The 17,254-nt window shown below is 43.3% G+C and overlaps 3 protein-coding genes across 5 annotated transcripts in view; all 3 read right to left on the bottom strand.

The window, feature by feature from the left end:
• Positions 1–1,385: 1,385 nt before the first annotated feature.
• LOC121572925 (nuclear transport factor 2) lies at positions 1,386–4,665 on the bottom strand. 3 transcript variants are annotated; one of them, XM_041884960.2, is made up of 5 exons: positions 4,580–4,665; positions 3,986–4,106; positions 2,683–2,754; positions 2,473–2,571; positions 1,386–1,734 (listed from the first exon to the last, which is right to left on the bottom strand). In XM_041884960.2, exons 2-5 carry the CDS (start codon positions 4,082–4,084, stop codon positions 1,618–1,620), a joined length of 387 nt encoding a protein of 128 aa, XP_041740894.1. In that variant the 5' UTR covers positions 4,085–4,106; positions 4,580–4,665; the 3' UTR covers positions 1,386–1,617. The 3 variants fall into 3 exon arrangements, with proteins under 3 accessions (XP_041740894.1, XP_041740895.1, XP_041740897.1); XM_041884961.2 differs by having other exon boundaries at positions 3,986–4,161; positions 4,580–4,661; XM_041884963.2 differs by lacking the exon at positions 3,986–4,106 and having other exon boundaries at positions 4,580–4,622.
• A 449-nt stretch (positions 4,666–5,114) lies between these two features.
• LOC121572926 (biogenesis of lysosome-related organelles complex 1 subunit 4) lies at positions 5,115–8,610 on the bottom strand. The gene is made up of 5 exons (XM_041884964.2): positions 8,237–8,610; positions 8,014–8,085; positions 7,114–7,215; positions 6,827–6,961; positions 5,115–5,935 (listed from the first exon to the last, which is right to left on the bottom strand). Exons 1-5 carry the CDS (start codon positions 8,534–8,536, stop codon positions 5,840–5,842), a joined length of 705 nt encoding a protein of 234 aa, XP_041740898.1. The 5' UTR covers positions 8,537–8,610; the 3' UTR covers positions 5,115–5,839.
• Positions 8,611–8,822: 212 nt separating this feature from the next.
• LOC121571967 (partitioning defective 6 homolog gamma-like) overlaps positions 8,823–17,254 on the bottom strand; it is a 39,004-nt gene continuing 30,572 nt past the window's right edge. The window contains exon 3 of the mRNA XM_045221983.1: positions 8,823–11,898. Coding sequence (XP_045077918.1) covers positions 10,850–11,898 — 1,049 coding nt within the window. The 3' untranslated portion in view covers positions 8,823–10,849. The remainder of the gene's footprint in view (positions 11,899–17,254) is intronic.

The following is a 17,254-nucleotide window of genomic DNA, read 5'->3' as shown; positions in this document are numbered from 1 at the left end:
TGATCTATTTACAATTCACTCGTCTTTAACGAATAACATTTGACAACAGCTGATAAATTGACGCACTGTACCAAAATATGAATGGCGGGTTTCAACGCAATCGCGCATTAGATGACGCATTCGGTGTACTATTTTCACATACTATAAAACTTTATTTTTCCACATACCGTTTAGTACGCTAGTATGAGTCTCTTCAAATCACCACTTTCAGTTGAAAATAAATAACTTCTGGCGAATTGTCGCCAACCATGATCGCCCCCTGGAGGCCAACAGTAATATTGCAGACCTAGACCAAAACTGTTACAGGCTTCTGTCATCCCCTCAAATAAAAACGGTCAGCATTCTTTACGCATTATTGTATTCCTCATAATGGAAATATATTTTCAAGAACAACACTCAGAACAATGGCCTTGAGCGTGAAATTGATCGATATGCGTCATATGTGAACAAGGTGCCAGACGAGGTAGCGAGAATGCGGTGTATATTGTTTCAGAAGAGACAAAGTACTGTAGCAGAATGCATTCATCGTTTTTGCACATATTCCTGAGATTATTTGGTGTTTGGGTTGTATTTGCTATCAGGGTCAATAGGTCATCTGGGTTTATGTCTTGGTCTCAAGCTAGAGGGCCTGCCGTCATCATTTGCTTGCCTGCATCTGAAATGACACCCTATTCCCTATATAGGACACTAGCCCTAGTCAAAAGTAGTGCACTATATTGGGGTATATAGGGTGTCATTTCGTAAGCAGACATTTCATTGTGTTGCAGGACAACAGACGCACAGCCGGTCAACTTATAGGAGTTTACATGATAAATGACAAACCTTACTATACAAGTGTAGAAGGGTCAAGGGATCTTCATAACACAAAAAGGAAACTGAAAACAGTGAGGATGAAGCTGGCTAGCCTTCATTTGAGCATGTGCCTCACGTGATCAACATCAAACCATTGAGGAAGCAGCCATTTATGATGCAGTCTGTACCTGGCTGGAGGAGATTTCCCTATGGGAAAATCTCAATTGCATACGCCTCACGTCCGCTCTCGTCTTCCCATTCTCAAAATCCATTGGAGGTCAGAAGGACCTCTGGCGTTCTCATCCAATGGGTTTTGAGAAGGAGACAAGAGGAGTATGCAATTTAGCTATTCCCTAGTTCAGGCTGCATCTGAAATGGCACTCTTTATAGGGAATAGGGTGCCATTTCAGACATGCAATTTATTGTTCACAGCCATGGCAGCATTATGCCAAAAGCATCACTAAGAGGATCATCCATTCCCTTTTTAATAGAAACATCAACATTATGGTCCTAATAACAAGGATGAAATGTTAGCCAATATTGGGAACTAATAGGGATAGTTTGAATAACAGAATAAGGCAAATTGTACCAAATGTATTTGGGAATGAATTTATTATGTTGTGTTCCTGTGCATCATTCACCACCACTGTAACAGTCTGCAGTTAACTGTCCAGAACACAGTCTTTTAAAATGGGTTAACATGAGTTTATTGAAGACAAAAGAATCTGACAAGCATTCTCTAACAAAACACATACATGTAAAGTTGAAATGTAATATAAAAAGCTAACTCTCTCTGTGGAATGTACGTGATCCTTCCATTTCCTCCTACGCTCCAAAGTTATGTAGTGCCAATCTGAACATGTCATTTGTGCAGATCCATTTGTTGTCCACGTTCTTCAGCAGGAAAGTTTGTTGAAACCCCATCACCTGGTCCGCGTCAGCCTTTTTAAAGAAAAGATGAAGATCATCCTCTACAAATAGTTTACTCCACTACATTGCATACAGTAGAAATTAACCATAATAGGAACCATCGATTTTATTTCTTTAAAGTTTAATACAGTTAAAGGGATACTTGGGGAATTTGGCAATGAAGCTGTTTATTTACTTCCCCAGAGTCAGATTAACTTGTGGATACCATTTTTATGTCTCTACTAGCATGCTAGCAGATACCATAGACTTCGTCATTATGCTAACGCAGACATAAAAATGGTATCCACGAGTTCATCTGACTCTAGGGAAGTAAATAAACAGCTTCATTGCCAAAATCCCAAAGTATCCCTTTAAGCTCAACAAGCGTCTTCAGGTGCTATTAAAATTAAAAAACAGGAGCAGCTCCTTCCATGTTCAGCAGTGAAATAAAGACACTGATGAATGCTCCCGCAATTTAATGCGCACCGTTTCAGCCCTAGTGTGCGGATAGCAATACCCAGTGTAACCGGTGTCACTGTGCTAGCTTAGCAGCTTAATTTCCTCCCTCCACTTGCCTCTGACTTGGCTTGAACTACGATCCTCTGCCTCGCAAAAACAGTTAACACACGTGACCACCAACTTGAAAACATATACACCACAAAAGGATGCAAATCACTGGCACCATCCCAAGCTGTGGGTGAGTTTTTGGTATGAACTCTGTTACGCCAGCAAGTCACTGGACGTGCGTCCACTACTTTTGAAACGACCTACCTTGAGCTGTCCCATCACCATGCTCATCACACAGCTGTCTGGCGTGGGCTGGTGGTCCTGTGCGGTGATGCTGTGCTGGATCGACTGGAACGGTAAGCTCTGCAGTAAGAGTGACAATAAGAGGTCTATATGTCTGTACCATGTGAAAAAATTAGGTTATGCATTATAATTAGTTTGATGAAGTGAAGCTTAAACGAAGAAGTCACTTACAGTGATTTTCTCCATAATGGCTTTGTGCCCCTGGAAACCAACTCCTTCCCATGTTAAACATGACGCATCAGTCTGGAGACACACATCAGTCATTTATTGAGACAGTGAGCTCTCACTGAAATCATATCAGTTAGACACTGAACAACATGAGCAGGGGTGTATCCATTAGTTGGATTCCTTGCAAAACGTTTTTAGCATTTACTCTAGGAACAGGGAGGAACCTACCCAAATTTGTCCAATAGAAACTCTTGTTTTCGTTGCAAAACATTTTCCGTTTGGCGTAAACTGTTTCCATTGCAAAACGTTTACCAACACAAACGTTTCGCAACGGAATCCGACTAATGAATACACCCCAGGGGTCCATCTCAAAAGTATTTCCTTGATTCCTTGTCCTCTTCATCCATGCCACTTTCTCAAAGCACTTTGGAGGATAGCCCTTGATCATGACTCTTAGTTCCATTACACATTAGTCATTGGACGAAGGCGTCTTCTATACGGGGGAGTTTTGTTAAGAGCCCCGACGCTTAATCTGAACATTAACACGCATCGCTTGCGGTATGGTTTTGGAAGCACAAGGACCGTATAATTTTCTAAAAAAGAAAGGTTAAATTGACACCTTGATAGGGTTATCTCCATGTTACGGCGCTTGTTTCCAGATAACAGATGTATGACGAGAGGCGACCACCTGTGTTATCTAGCTTACCACAAACACATTTAAGTCATTTAGCAGACGCTCTTATCCAGAGCGACTTACAGTTAGTGCATACATTTTTTCATACTGGTCCCCTGTGGGAAACGAACCCACAACCCTGGCGTTGCAAGCGCCATGCTCTACCAACTGAGCTACACAGGACTTACACACCTGTGAGTAAGCGTAACTCGAGAAGTGTAGCGGAACTGTAGTTTGGTCGAATGGATGCACCCATAGCTGTATGGATCAGTGCAAAACTGCTACAGTAAGTATGTTTTTTTGTATTTGAAGAATTCTCTCGATGAAAGGGCCCATGTTCATATGTTTCAAAAGCCGTATCGCAAGTGATGACTATTGACATTTCTAAACGTTAAACACAGCGTCGGGATTGTAGTTCACATGAGCCAGTCGTGGGCGAAGCTAATGGCTGAAAACTGTAGGGAGAAGGCAGAATGCCTTCTAGAGTTTAAGAGCTATTTGGAGGAGAGTCCGAGGGGAGGAGGCTAGGAATCGAGAGACTTGAGATTCACCCCAGGTTTCCAGATGACAGACAAGGTTGGTCCATGAAACACCATTAAACATCTCTAAATGTGTTGAAATGAAAATACTCACATAGAGGTCAGCAAGTTTGGTTCTATCAGAATCAAACTGTTGGTAATAATGTTGCACAAAGCCTGCACCTATCTGCTCCCACACCGGTTTGCTTGCCATGGTTCAAAGTGTAGGTTGGAATCTGGAGGAAAAAGCGCCTTGAAAATGAAGTAGCCAGCAGCACATCCCTGATATACCTGGTGATGAGCACACCCCACGTGTTTCAGAATCACTCTGAATTATTGGAATTACAATCAATGGAAGTTATGCACTTATCAAGAGAACATGAGCACGAGAATGGCTTCCTAGATCTCGAAAAGAGGCGGCGGGTAGCCCGGCTGTAAAGAGCATTGGACCAGTAACCGAAAGGCACTTAACCCTAATGGCTCATGTAAGTATCTCTGGATAAGAGCCTCTGCTAAATGACTAAAATGGAAACGCTAGTTAGCTAGCAAGTTAATGTAGTTAGCTCGCTAAACTAGTTTAAAGTCAGTACATCATTTCACTCTGAAAATGACAGCTAAACTTTTACTTTGCGTTGCAATTAATAATTTCCCCTATAAACTACACGTTTTTATTCCTTAATGGTTGTTTAAAACGTAATATGAAACTTACCTTAACATGCAACTAGCTAGCAATCAAGTGTGGATACACGCCTTTCCCGCTTCATCCGGAATACAGGTTGTGTTGTCATATACAAGGGCTAAACGACCAATAGAGGCGCGTCTCGGTTTGATTGACGGGTACCTAAGAGCGTGAATGGCCCCCAAAAGGGCGTTCCATCTAAATGATGACAGGAAATTGTTTTACTTCAGTGCAACCAGCCTTGGTAGTTCTATTATTTTCAGCCCATTGATAATGAAATGTATATTAAATTAGTTGTGTTCAATATTATGTCAGTAAATGTGGACAATTGTGAGTTAATGGATATGACACAATGTATGCTTTTGCATAACATTGAGAATTTGATAAAAGTTATTTTACGAGATTTTTGGAGCCTAGAGAAAGTGAAAGTGACAAAATAGTTTGGTTTTCAGCAAGTGCTTTATGTTGCAGCTAGCTGTGTATACCTCTGATACATTTTGATATCTGTAGTTGTGTGACACTCAATAACATCTTTCCAGATGAGGGTTTACTGAAAGTCAATCAATAAGAAAGAAACCACTTTATTTATAATTATTTGGTATGATGATCATTAGTGACAAAAGTTTCAAATAATATACAACTATGACAAAATAGTATGTTAAACAAATAGATGTTGCTTGGTGCAGTGTGTGGAGAATTACAAATAGCCAATTCCACACCAGCATTAGACCATACAAACAAGAAACAATAGCATTCTAAAAACAGAAGTCTACAGACAGAATGTCACTCAAAGTAAAAGTACCATATCATGTTAAGGTTTAGTCAAGCTTGAACACCATATATTTCAAATCATACTGTTGGTGAGATTACAAGTGTGATGATTAATATCAACAAGATCAGAAAAGGGGAAACACTTGGAGGAACTTGAAAAACAGAGTCTTAAAAAAGAAGTATTTAGATCAATAACACCATTTTCCTATTGCAGGTGTCCACATCCAATTAGAGTCTGATTTCTTTAGTGTCTTCACAGCCACTTGTGAAAGAGAAAGAGAGCCAACACTATATTGCTAGTTAAAATTGGTGAACCTCAGATCTTCCAGTCCAGAGCACATTAGTATTATAGTAAGGTCCAGAGCCATATCCATCACAATCAATGGCTCGGGTCCAGTCCAGACAGCCATGCAGACTGAAGTCACCTGGCCTAAAGGAGGACTTAGGCTGACCATTGCATGTGTGATGTGTGGGAGTCATACACTAAATAAGGAATAGGGTGTCATTTCAGACAAACTTTCAGTGTCCTGGGTGTGGGGTGAAATAATCATCTGTTTTGAACACTGGGGGAAGCTCCTGATGCTGCTGCTGATGCCTTCTGGGGCTGGCTGGTTTCTGCAGAGACAAAAAATATGGTTCATAATTTATATCCACTGAGAGCAATGTATAGGCCAGGAGACCTACCATTTAATAAAAAATAAAACATTACAAAAGCAATTCAAAAAGTTAAAACATAAACTAAATCATGAATAGCAGATGATCATATGGAGATATGAACCAGTATCTGTGTGTTAGAGACCTCTCTAATGCCCAGAAAGCTCTGGTTCAAACTCCAATTCACCAGCTCTGCAAGCATTATGTCAAAACACGTTTGTTGATCACCAAATATGGAGTTTAGCTGAGCAATTATCTTCATGTACTCCCGTTAGGGCCGGTATTTACATCCAAAAAGGGTCTACAAAAAAGGACAAGCAATCGGAAAAAATCCTCATTACTGCGTGGCATTACTGCGTGGCAGTAATGAGTGATTGGAGGTGCCGAATATGGAATTTTTTCAGTTGCTTGTACATTTTTATTTAGACCTTTAGATGGGAGTAAATTAAGATACAGTAGTTGCTCAGCGAAGCGCCATATTTGGTGATCAACAAATGTATTTTGACATAATAAAGCTGGTAAATGGGATTTTGAATCTGAGTTTTCTGGGTGTTAGAGAGGTTCAGGGGCACAGGAGGTTGATGGCACCTTAATTTGGGAGGACAGGTTCGTGGTAATGGCTGGAGCGGAATAGGTGGAATGGTATCAAATACATGGTTTCCATGTGTTTGATGCCATTCCATTCACTCAGTTTCAGCCATTATTATCAGCCACCCTCCCTCAGCAGCCTCCTGTGTTCAGAGGAGATAGTGATTAAGTATAGGAATACAGCATTCACACTTCAAATGGAAAATGCCTTAATTGTTGACTCAAATGCAGATTGATTGGTTGGTTGGTTGATTAAATCCTCACATTGAGAAAGCCCGGGACATTCATGGTGCGGAACATCTTTCTGAAGGCGCCCGGCAGGGTTCCTTGTTCCCTCTCTGCTTGAGTGACCTGCTCCTCCATGACATTCACGTTGGCACCTACAATCTTCACAAATGCCTGGAAACAACACCAGGGAACAGGGTCAGATACAGTACTACCATATCAGTGTCCCAAATATAGTAAACAGGGTGCCAGTTGGTACACAGATCATGTCATGTCAATGAAAACATACTGGTCATTATCAATTACATTAATTAAATCACACTTACATCCAACTTGTCAATCTTTCTGTATATTTGTCTCATCTCTTCTGATTTTCTATGTATTTGAGGTAGGTTCTCGTTGACAATCTGTGATGTGTCGTTGCGGATCTATAGCCAGAGGAAGAAAAGTTATTCATTTCTCACCCACGTTCACAGACGAGGACATGAACATCACATACAGGAGTGGGCAAAAATTACAAAATACAATTACAAAATACCATAAAGATCAATGTATAAAAACAACTACAAAATACTTGTAATTTGAAATGTATTTTATTAAAATACATGTATTTTGCATCTTAAAATACAGAAATACATTTGCAAGTAGCTGGTCCAAACAGCAACACCATTCCCAGTAACGGTTTCAGAAACGTTTTACTTGCTATAACTGTGATATGTTGTTATTTATCTCCCTTAGTTGAATGCACTGACTGTAAGTCACTCTGGATAAGAGTGTCTGCTAAATTACCAAAATGTATATATGAAAATGAACATACCAAAATGAACTTCAAAGCACACTGGATATTATTATTGGCCTTGTGTCAGGTGGAGCTCATTAGAATAATACTCAGCATGCTTTTCAATTGTCAATTTTTTACATATACCATTATATTTCGTTCATTTAGCAGATGCACTTATCACACCATAGTGCCATCAGACATCTGATACCAATGCAGGGTGAGAGGGGGCCACAAAATTGTGAACCGCTATAAAAATAAATGGTATACCTAGAAAACTATTCTTGTATCTTAAATACAAATTACAGCTCTCGAAAGTATCATTTTTTAAAAAATACATTGGCGTGTAGTTCAGCCCAGTGTAATACAAATTACAAAATGCACAGAAGTAATTGAAATGCATATTTCAAATACATTTAACAGAAATACTGCCTCTCTTAACACGTACCATGTCAAGCATTCCTACAAATTCATCCACCCTAGTCAGCATTTCCTCCAGACTTTTCTCCAAACACAGGATCTGTGGGGTATGGAAAGGACATGGATATAACCACAGTCAAGTGACATTTAACTTGGTTCACGCGTATCCAGTTATAACTAGCACGTTGCACCTCTCAGCATAGACAGGATGCTGTATTTTACCTCTATCGGAAAGGTTGATAAATTCTAACCTCATCTCCAGCAGTAGCTCTGATGTAGGAGGAGTAACTGAAAGCAGTGTGTCTCAGGATCTCATCCTCCTGGTTGTGGTCTGGGTCCGTGTTGGGCTCCTCGGCGTTGAAGCTCGGACTCTGCGAGACTGCTGCGCCGAAGCTGGGGCTTTGTGACACGGTGCCACTACTTAGGACCTCGCTCAACATGGATAAACTACTCGCACTCTGCGACACGATGCCACTATCCCGACTCACCTCGGCACTGGACTCCTCCAGTGGGGAGAGAAAACCTACCCTATTTTCCATCCTAGGCTCCATCTCTGCCCAGTTTCTTGATGTTGCTTTCTGCTACCGTGTTATGATTGTCAGATGATTAAATCACGTGGTTGAAACTGTGGATGGCGGCTTACAAGGGTCAAGTAGAACTAAGCGAAAAGACGCAATTTTTAAATCGGCCGTTTCTCCATCTCAAGTTGAACGCGGGACTCAATCTCCATTATAAACACACAGGAAACGATCCTTTTCTATATCAGTCAACTGCAACAACGTTCTACAATAGAAAATGGGAATGAAACAGGACAGCAAGTGTATTTAAAACCTTTATTTCAAATTCTCTCCCAAAAATTACAAAACAGTAAGAAAATAATATGAACACAACATTCACAATACAATTCAAATTAATTGCATAAAGATTTTGAATTTCAATTGTGGAAATTAGTTGAAGTGATACTTACAGTTTACTATGTTGAAAGAGCAACTAGGCCTACTAAATAATGATTGAGCAATTACAGATCAAGCCCCAATATCCATTCAACTTGTTTACATTTGAGTGCTCAGTACATATCTGGACTAAAATGAATTAAAAGGCACAAAGTGTTTTACAAACCTTTTCTCTAATGTATGTGTGGAGAATGTATAGAAACGTCTGTACATCATCATATAGTATATAAACAGTCCAGTTTACATGATATACAGAAATATTCCCAATCATAATCATCCTCGTACCATAATACCTAATGGAATTGCTTGTTCATAGGTCATTGTTTTTCCTTGTAAAAATCTATTATAAAATCCTTATGTACATTAAAAAGATAGTAAAACAATAGACATTATTCCAGAAAAATTGAGACGTTTCTGTAATAAATATAAAACCTGTAATATTTCTTAGGTGTGAATATGTTGCCCACACTGAGTCGATGGTACTACCAGGTGGGGGCAGTGACCAACACATTATAGCACTACTCAACAGGGTTGAACTGACTGTCCATAGTGAAGATATGCAGGGAATAACCTCTATGGTCAGAAGAACACAGTGACCTAGGTAACCGGAGCAGCCTATGGGGAGAGGAAAAGGAAAGAGCAACAAAAATGACATATTTGTGAACCAAAATGGGGTGTTAATCCTATATTAATCCAGGGAGTACTAACATGGAGATTTAAAGAGTTGAAACAACAAGATTGTTCAACAACAACAGAAAATGTGCTAACCTTGAACTACAATGTGAATAATGGTGAGAAGAATCCCATACAAAAATCAAACAACAGATGGATGGCTTAGTGTCCCACAGAATCCATATACTTCATAAAAGTTTACCATATCATGGATGGATAGATTGTGCTTGTAAACCAAAGTACCACTAGATCCGAACATGGATCTCAATGTGTGTGCCCAATAGTGTAGGAAAGTGAATGAGTGAGGTTAAGCAGACGCAAATTCCGGTGTTATCACCTTCACACCCTAGCAGTCCTGCCTGGTGTAACAGGGTTCACATCCCCCTCCCTGCTGTAACAGTCACATCCCCCTGCCTGCTGTAACTAACAGGGTTCACATCCCCCTGCCTGCTGTAACCAACATGGTTCACATCCCCCTGCCTGCTGTAACTAACAGGGTTCACAGCTGAGCTGAGGCGTCTTGAGTAAACAGTAAAGATAAGAGTTCATTAGCAGTGAGGTGAGAGGGGTGCTAGTCAGCTAGTGGCTTTTTTCCAGAGAGCATGTTGCATTCCCGGAATCCATTTTAGGAGCTTCACAAACAGAACCGGTGGAGAAGAGGAAACAGGATATAGACTAGCCCCATGTTTAGTGTAGGAAGTATTCCTTGATAACGGTTCAAAACGTACCAGGTATAAATGACTGCTGGTAAGGGAAGTAAGAGTTTTAATACATGTGATGATCCAACACTTCTTATTAAAGCTTAAAATAATGTATTGGAACAGATACAGATGATTGATGAGAATCTCCAGTTAAAATACAGAGATAGCGAATCAGTACAGACAGGCAGCATTGTACAGACACATATAATTGTTCTTAAAAACAAAAGCTCAGAGTTGGTCCCAAAAAGAAGATAGTGGTCACTAAAGGATAGCAGGTGAATCCCATCAGGACTATAACATACAGTGGACTCGCCTAAAATGCTAATTTACAAGACATAGAAAACTTTCAAACACAAACACAGAATAAAATCTCCTTGTTTCCTGGATTATTTGTCTTAGAAAAAATTTAACGAAATTAGGAGGAGGTTTGAGGAACAACGTTCATTCTCATGGTGGATATACCAGACTGGGGATGCTCCAGCTCACATCCAAGTGTGTGCGTATGTGTGTGTCTGTATCATAAGTGTAGGTGTGTGTATTATAGGGTGATGACGGTGCCGTCCTCCTCCACCCCTCCCCGGGGCAGAGCCAGGCTGTGTCGAGGGTCCGTCCTCATGGTGCTGAGGATTTTGTGCAGGCTGTCGTTGCTCTCCCGGAGGGCTGGGTTGCTACTGTGGTGCTGGGGATGGTGGTGCTGGAGGGTATGGGGCTGGTACTGGGGGTGCTGGAGGTTCAGGTCCCTGTGCAGCATATAGCTGAGGCTACCGTGGTGGGAGAGGCCGTTTAGGCTGGGCTGGGAGTGGAAGGAGGCGGTGGAAACCACAGAGAGGGGTCGGGTAGGGGGGCTGGGGTATTCCACGGGAGCTGGGGGAGGGGCTTGGATGTGGGAGCGTGATGTTGTTGATGCCACGGACACCACTGATGCGTTGGAGCGCCGCGACGGCCGCTTGAGGCTGCTCTCTATGACGATGTCTGACTCCTCGTCGCTCTCCAGCTCGTCGGCGTAGCCGTGGGCGCCGGTCGCCATGGCTGCGGTGGACAGGCTGGGGTAGCCGGTGGAACCGCTGCTGTCTGACGACTGACCGGAGCTGCCAGAGATCCGGCTGGCTCGCACCACGTTGTTCCGCTGGTTCACCGGCTTCACTGTGACAATCAGGTTGTGGCTGTTGGCAATCATCATGTCCGTCACCTGGTCCAATGTCTTCCCAGTCACCTCGATGCCATTGACCTCCAGGACCTCGTCGTTAACAGCCAGCAGGCCTGTGCTCTCAGCCAGGCCCCCAGGCACCATGCGGGAGATGAAGATCCCAGGAACCTTCTCCAGGCCATGGGGCGTCACCCTTACGCTGGTCCCGTCCCGGATGTAGAACCCCAGGGGTTTGTCGGAGCCATGGCGGTAGAGACGAACACGGCGGTGGGACTCCGGCAAGATGTCCACATCGATGATGGAGGAGACTGGCCGGAAGTCCTGTGGCATTCCGATGCGGATGTGAGGTCGCTTCCTGTTGACGTCGTTCCGCAGCACCACCACAGCCTTCTTCTTCCGGGTCAAAGAGTGGGTCCCATAGCTGCTGTAGTCGACCTCCTCTGAAACACATAACAGGAGAAATAGAACTGGTTAGAACCTTTTCTGAAACACAGAACAGAACTTTATTTGCAGCAAGACATTTATGCAGCTCTCATTACCATACACATAAACAGGTCTTAGTCCAACCTCTTCTAACTCGACTCCTGGGTAAAGCAAGTTTACCAGTCCCACTCTAAAGAAACACCCACACAAGGAGTTGAGGACAATGGGAGGTTTCTCATTAAAACCCTTCAGTTTGTTTACTGTGAAATCCTTTCCCTCCACTCCAGAACAAAGCTTTAAGTGGGCTGAACCTGTAGCTGACACTGTTGTACTCTGGGCCACAGAGAAATCCTGATTTGTGCTGTGCTGGTCTGGTGTAGCTCTGCAGTCAGTGGGGTGGAACACAGAGCCATAGGAGGAACAGTTGTAATCAAACCAAACACCAGGTGGGATTACAGTTGGAATACCAATCATTCTGATCTCCAGTTGTACACAACACACTGTCTGCAAGCAAGTGCAAGTAAGTGTGATAATGCAAAAGTATTTTAACAGAGCTAAAATAAAAAATGTTCAACCAACTCAATATATCAAGGCAGTATACCGAGGTATTTGGAAAAAGCCATGGGATGGTTTTTAAATACAGTCAAAACTATTTTCTTTAAAGTTTTTCAATAAATGTGATTTTTATAGCTACTTTTAAAGTTAATTCCTGCAGTCAACTTGTGCAATACATTCTGAGATAAAACAGATTGCGTTTTTAATTTCACCTGTCACATTAGGAAGTTTACAGTAGTTCCCCAGAACAGTGGATCCAGTCACGTGTTTGTTTGTAAATAGCACAACAGGAGAAAGCGGGAGCTGTTGTGCGGCGCACATGAGGTGATGAAGTTACACTTCTATGCAATTCACTACCTAATGTTTGCTATCAGATATCTTATAACGGTCTTCTGACGTGTTTGAGAAGTCAAAGAGCTCTGGATCAAATCAAATCAAATTTGATTTGTCACATGCTTACTTACAAGTCCGGGTAGCCATTTGATTAGCTGTTCAGGAGCCTTATGGCTTCGGGGTAGAAACTTAAGAAGCCTTTTGGACCTAGACTTTTAGACCTAGACTCTCATCGTTGTCGGTGATCAGGCCTACCACTGTTGTGTCGTCGGCAAACTTAATGATGGTGTTGGAGTCGTGCTTGGCCATGCAGTCATGGGTGAACAGGGAGTACAGGAGGGGACTGAGCACGCACCCCCGAGGGGCCCCCGTGTTGGGGATCAGTGTGGCAGATGTGTTGTTACCTACCCTTACCACCTAGGGGCGGCCCGTCAGGAAGTCCAGGATCCAGTTGCAGAGGGAGGTGTTTTGTCCCAGGGTCCTTAGCTTAGTGATGAGATTTGAGGGCACTATGGTGTTGAACGCTGAGCTATAGTCAATGAATAGCATTCTCACGTAAGTGTTCCTTTTGTCCAGGTGGGAAAGGGCAGTGTGGAGTGCAATAGAGATTGCGTCATCTGTGGATCTGTTGGGGCGCTATGAAAATTGGAGTAGGTCTAGGGTTCCTGGGATAATGGTGTTGATGTGAGCCATGACCAACCTTTCAAAGCACTTCATGGCTACAGACGTGAGTGCTACGGGTCGGAAGTCATTTAGGCAGGTTACCTTGGTGTTCTTGGGCACAGGGACTATGGTGGTCTTCTTGAAAAATGTTGGTATTACAGACTCAGTCAGGGACAGGTTGAAAATGTCAGTGAAGACACTTGCCAGTTGGTCAGCGCATGCTTGGAGTACACGTCCTGGTAATCCGTATGGCCCTGCGGCCTTGTGAATGTTAACCTGTTTAAAGGTCTTACATCGGCTACGGAGAGGGTGATCACACAGTCGTCCGGAACAGCTGGTGCTCTCATGCATGCTTCAGTGTTGCTTGCCCCGAAGCGTGCATAGAAGTAATTTAGCTCGTCTGGTAGGCTCGTGTCACTGGGCAGCTCACGGATGTGCTTCCTTTTGTAGTCTGTAATAGTTTGCAAGCCCTTCCACATCTGACGAGCGTCGGAGCCGGTGTAGTACGATTCAATCTTAGTCCTGTATTGACGCTTTGCCTGTTTGATGGTTTGTCGGAGGGCATAGCGGGATTTCTTATAAGCGTCCGGGTTAGAGTCCCACTCCTTGAAAGCGGCAGCTCTACACTTTAGCTCAGTGCGGATGTTGCCTGTAATCCATGACTTCTGGTTGGGGTATGTACGTACGGTCACTGTGGTGATGACATCATCGATGAACTTATTGATGAAGCCAGTGACTGATGTGGTGTACTCCTCAATGCCATCGGAAGAATCCCGGAACATATTCCAGTCTGTGCTAACAAAACAGTCCTGTAGCTTAGCATCTGTGTCATCCGACCACTTCCGTATTGAGCGAGTCACTGGTACTTCCTGCTTGAGTTTTTGCTTGTAAGCAGGAGTCAGGAGGATAGAGTTATGGTCAGATTTGCCAAATGGAGGGCGAGGGAGAGCTTTGTACGCATCTCTGTGTGTGGAGTAAAGGTGGTCTAGAGTCCCCTCCCCCCTCCCCCCTTGGTTGCACATTTAACATGCTGGTAGAAATGAGGTAAACCGGATGTAAGTTTCCCTGCATTAAAGTTCCGGGCCACTAGGAGCGCCGCCTCTGGATGAGCATGTTCTTGCTTGCTTATGGCCTTATACAGTTTGTTGTGTGCGGTCTTATTGCGAGCATCGGTTTGTGGTGGTAAATAGACAGCTATGAAAAAAATATATAAAAACTCTTGGTAAATAGTGTGGTCTGCAGCTTATCATGAGATACTCTATCTCAGGCGAGCAAAACCTAGAGACTTCCTTAATATAAGATTTCGTGCACCAGCTGTTATTGACAAATAGTCACAGACAGCCACCCCTCGTCTTACTGGAGGCAGCTGTTCTATCTTGCCGATGCATGGGGAAAAAACAGCCAGCTGTATGTTATCCATGTCGTCGTTCAGCCACGACTCGGTGAAACATAAGATATTACAGTTTTTAATGTCTCGTTGGTAGGATAGTCTTGATCAGAGCTCATCCAGTTTATTATCCAATGATTGCACGTTGGCTAATGAGTTCTGTACAGCTGCCATATTTTCCCTGTGCTTCCTACTAGCATTTTTCTTTCTCCTCCGTTCTCCCCTCTGCTCCTTCCTTCAGAAAAGCATGCATCACAACTTTGTTAATTTGTACAATTTCTCTCGTTCACTTTCGCTTGTAAATGTCCACACCAACCGATAACATTTTGTAGCGATTAGCTATGCTGTAATAATTTAATGAGCTGGATTATCATTTAATTTGTTTGTTTTCGCTCGTTAGCATATAGATCATACCGTCTATGTAATTTCGCTATTACTTGTACTATTTTTAGCGGCCCTTGTGTGCTATGCCGGTAATACCATAAATCCCAGGATGGCAGAAGAACGGTATGACTGTATGGAAATCTGGATACCGCCCAAGCCAAAATAGGTCTTTTCTCAGACCATTCATTCACAAAGACAGGAAGAGAAACAAAGAGAGAGAGATTGAGAGCGATAAGAGTGAGAAAAAGATAGAGATACAGTATGATAGTGAGATGACTGCTCAGGCATAATAAACTCATCCTGTGATCTTCCTCTCAGGACATGTATGTACTGCTAGCTGTGTTGAGCCACAGCCCGGGAGGAAATTTGTCTGGACAGTGTGAAGCGCCGTGCTGCAGGAACAGGAACCAAAAGGTCCTACGAGGGGACATCCGCCACTTCCATGGCAACGGGCCACGAGTCATAGTCCCTACTGGGGTGGACAACTGCCTGGGGGTTGTGTGTGTCTGACATTATAGCATATAGATGTGGGATAACCATATGGTCACATGGTATGGATGTGTTCCCTCTGCTAGAAAAGTGTGTTACTTCCTATGCTAAAGTATTCTAATATGCTAATAGTTTCAGTGGGAATGTGTAGCAGCACCACAGTGGGAGTGTTTTGTGCACTACTGTACTGAACCATAACTCCCAGGCAGACTGTTGACTTTCCCCACTAATGAAGGAATCTAATGACAGGACACAACACGTGTCAGAGAGGCTGGAAAATACCTGTAGACACCCGTTCCTGTTTCAGTGCTGCTTTCAACTGTTGTATTTATGAATGCTTCCCAAAGCTTCTGAATATCATCAAAGTGTGGTGCAGAAGTTATTCTTAGTTGTGGGTCGAGGCAGCAGGGAGCATGATATTTAGATTGAAGCCAGACAAGCTTTTATTATGGGGAAGAATGTATGCCACAAGTGCAAGTCTGCTGATGGGAAACACATTGAGGCTGCACTGTGCCATCTCATTACCAAGGTGGACTGGTCTACCAACACGTCCCTTCCGTCCCAAAATACCTGGCACACCTCGCCCCTGGGCAGGCCTGTGTCCCAGGCACACCTCATGCGACACGCTCTGATGGAACTACATTCCCCTGGTAACGAAACCCCTTGACCCAGCCTGCCCAAGGATCCAATATTCCTAAAAAGAGAGACCTATTCTCAATAACAAGAGAAGCTGGCAGCAGATCTAGTGGGATCTGAGTCCTGGCACTAGAAACAGGATTTATCTGAGGACGTTATTCTGTCAGTTTGCATTCTGGCTGGCTGGCTGCTGGGATCCAGCCCCACGACCAGCCGGCTGGAGTTTCCATCCCAGGACTGCATGCCGTGGTAGAGGCCAGTTTGGACCAGACAACACCAGACCAGACCTGTGTCTGCCTGTCGTGCCGAGAGTGGATCAAAACAGGATTCTTTCACCTTGACTAGGCCCAGTACTGTCTGACTGGCATGGAGAGACAGGCAGAGGATGCTGGGCTTGTGGTCTCAGTCTTAGTCTGTGTGTGTGTTTCATCTGCCCACTGTGCCCAGTCACGCAGGCTGCCGTAACAACTCCTGACAAGAATAATCCCGCTGCACTGAGGCATGATGGGAAAGCAAACGTGAATTCATTGATCAAAGGCTTGCTGGTCGTTACCAGACATCAGAACTAACTGACTCACTGAATCCCAATGTCCTTTCCGAACTAACAGAAAGTTTGGACGGTCAAGAAAGAGTTTATGAACATTCTAAGAAATGAGAGAGAGAGAGAGAGAGAACGAGAGAGAAAAGGGTGGCGTCTCACCAAGTTCCAGGCCAGATGAACAGACTGCTGACTAGAATGGAAAGACATTAATTCATTCAAAGACAAATAATTGGAGGGTAAGATGGAAGGAGAATTAGCCCAGTAATGTGAGAGCTGCAGCCGAGCCCTGTTGGATGAAAGAGAATGATCAGAGCATGATGTGGCTTCTAGAGCATCGGGGTAAAAGGAATTTAGAGTCAATAAACTTCAGCCCGATGTTGACCAA

This window comes from Coregonus clupeaformis, chromosome 8 (assembly GCF_020615455.1).
Source record: "Coregonus clupeaformis isolate EN_2021a chromosome 8, ASM2061545v1, whole genome shotgun sequence".
NCBI classification, from domain to species: Eukaryota; Metazoa; Chordata; class Actinopteri; order Salmoniformes; family Salmonidae; genus Coregonus; species Coregonus clupeaformis.
This window is presented reverse-complemented; position numbering and strand designations above follow the sequence as displayed.

Coding starts and splice junctions, on each gene's coding strand:
- LOC121572925 (XM_041884960.2), bottom strand. CDS start 4,084: ATGGCAAGCAAACCGGTGTGGGAGCAGATAGGTGCAGGCTTTGTGCAA. Junction 2,755..3,985: donor CCAAACTTGCTGACCTCTAT/GTGAGTATTTTC, acceptor GTGTGTCTCCAG/ACTGATGCGTCATGTTTAAC. Junction 1,735..2,472: donor TGGTGATGGGACAGCTCAAG/GTAGGTCGTTTC, acceptor TTCTTTAAAAAG/GCTGACGCGGACCAGGTGAT.
- LOC121572926 (XM_041884964.2), bottom strand. CDS start 8,536: ATGGAGCCTAGGATGGAAAATAGGGTAGGTTTTCTCTCCCCACTGGAG. Junction 6,962..7,113: donor GAAAGATTGACAAGTTGGAT/GTAAGTGTGATT, acceptor TGTTGTTTCCAG/GCATTTGTGAAGATTGTAGG. Junction 5,936..6,826: donor ATGTCCCGGGCTTTCTCAAT/GTGAGGATTTAA, acceptor TTGTCTCTGCAG/AAACCAGCCAGCCCCAGAAG.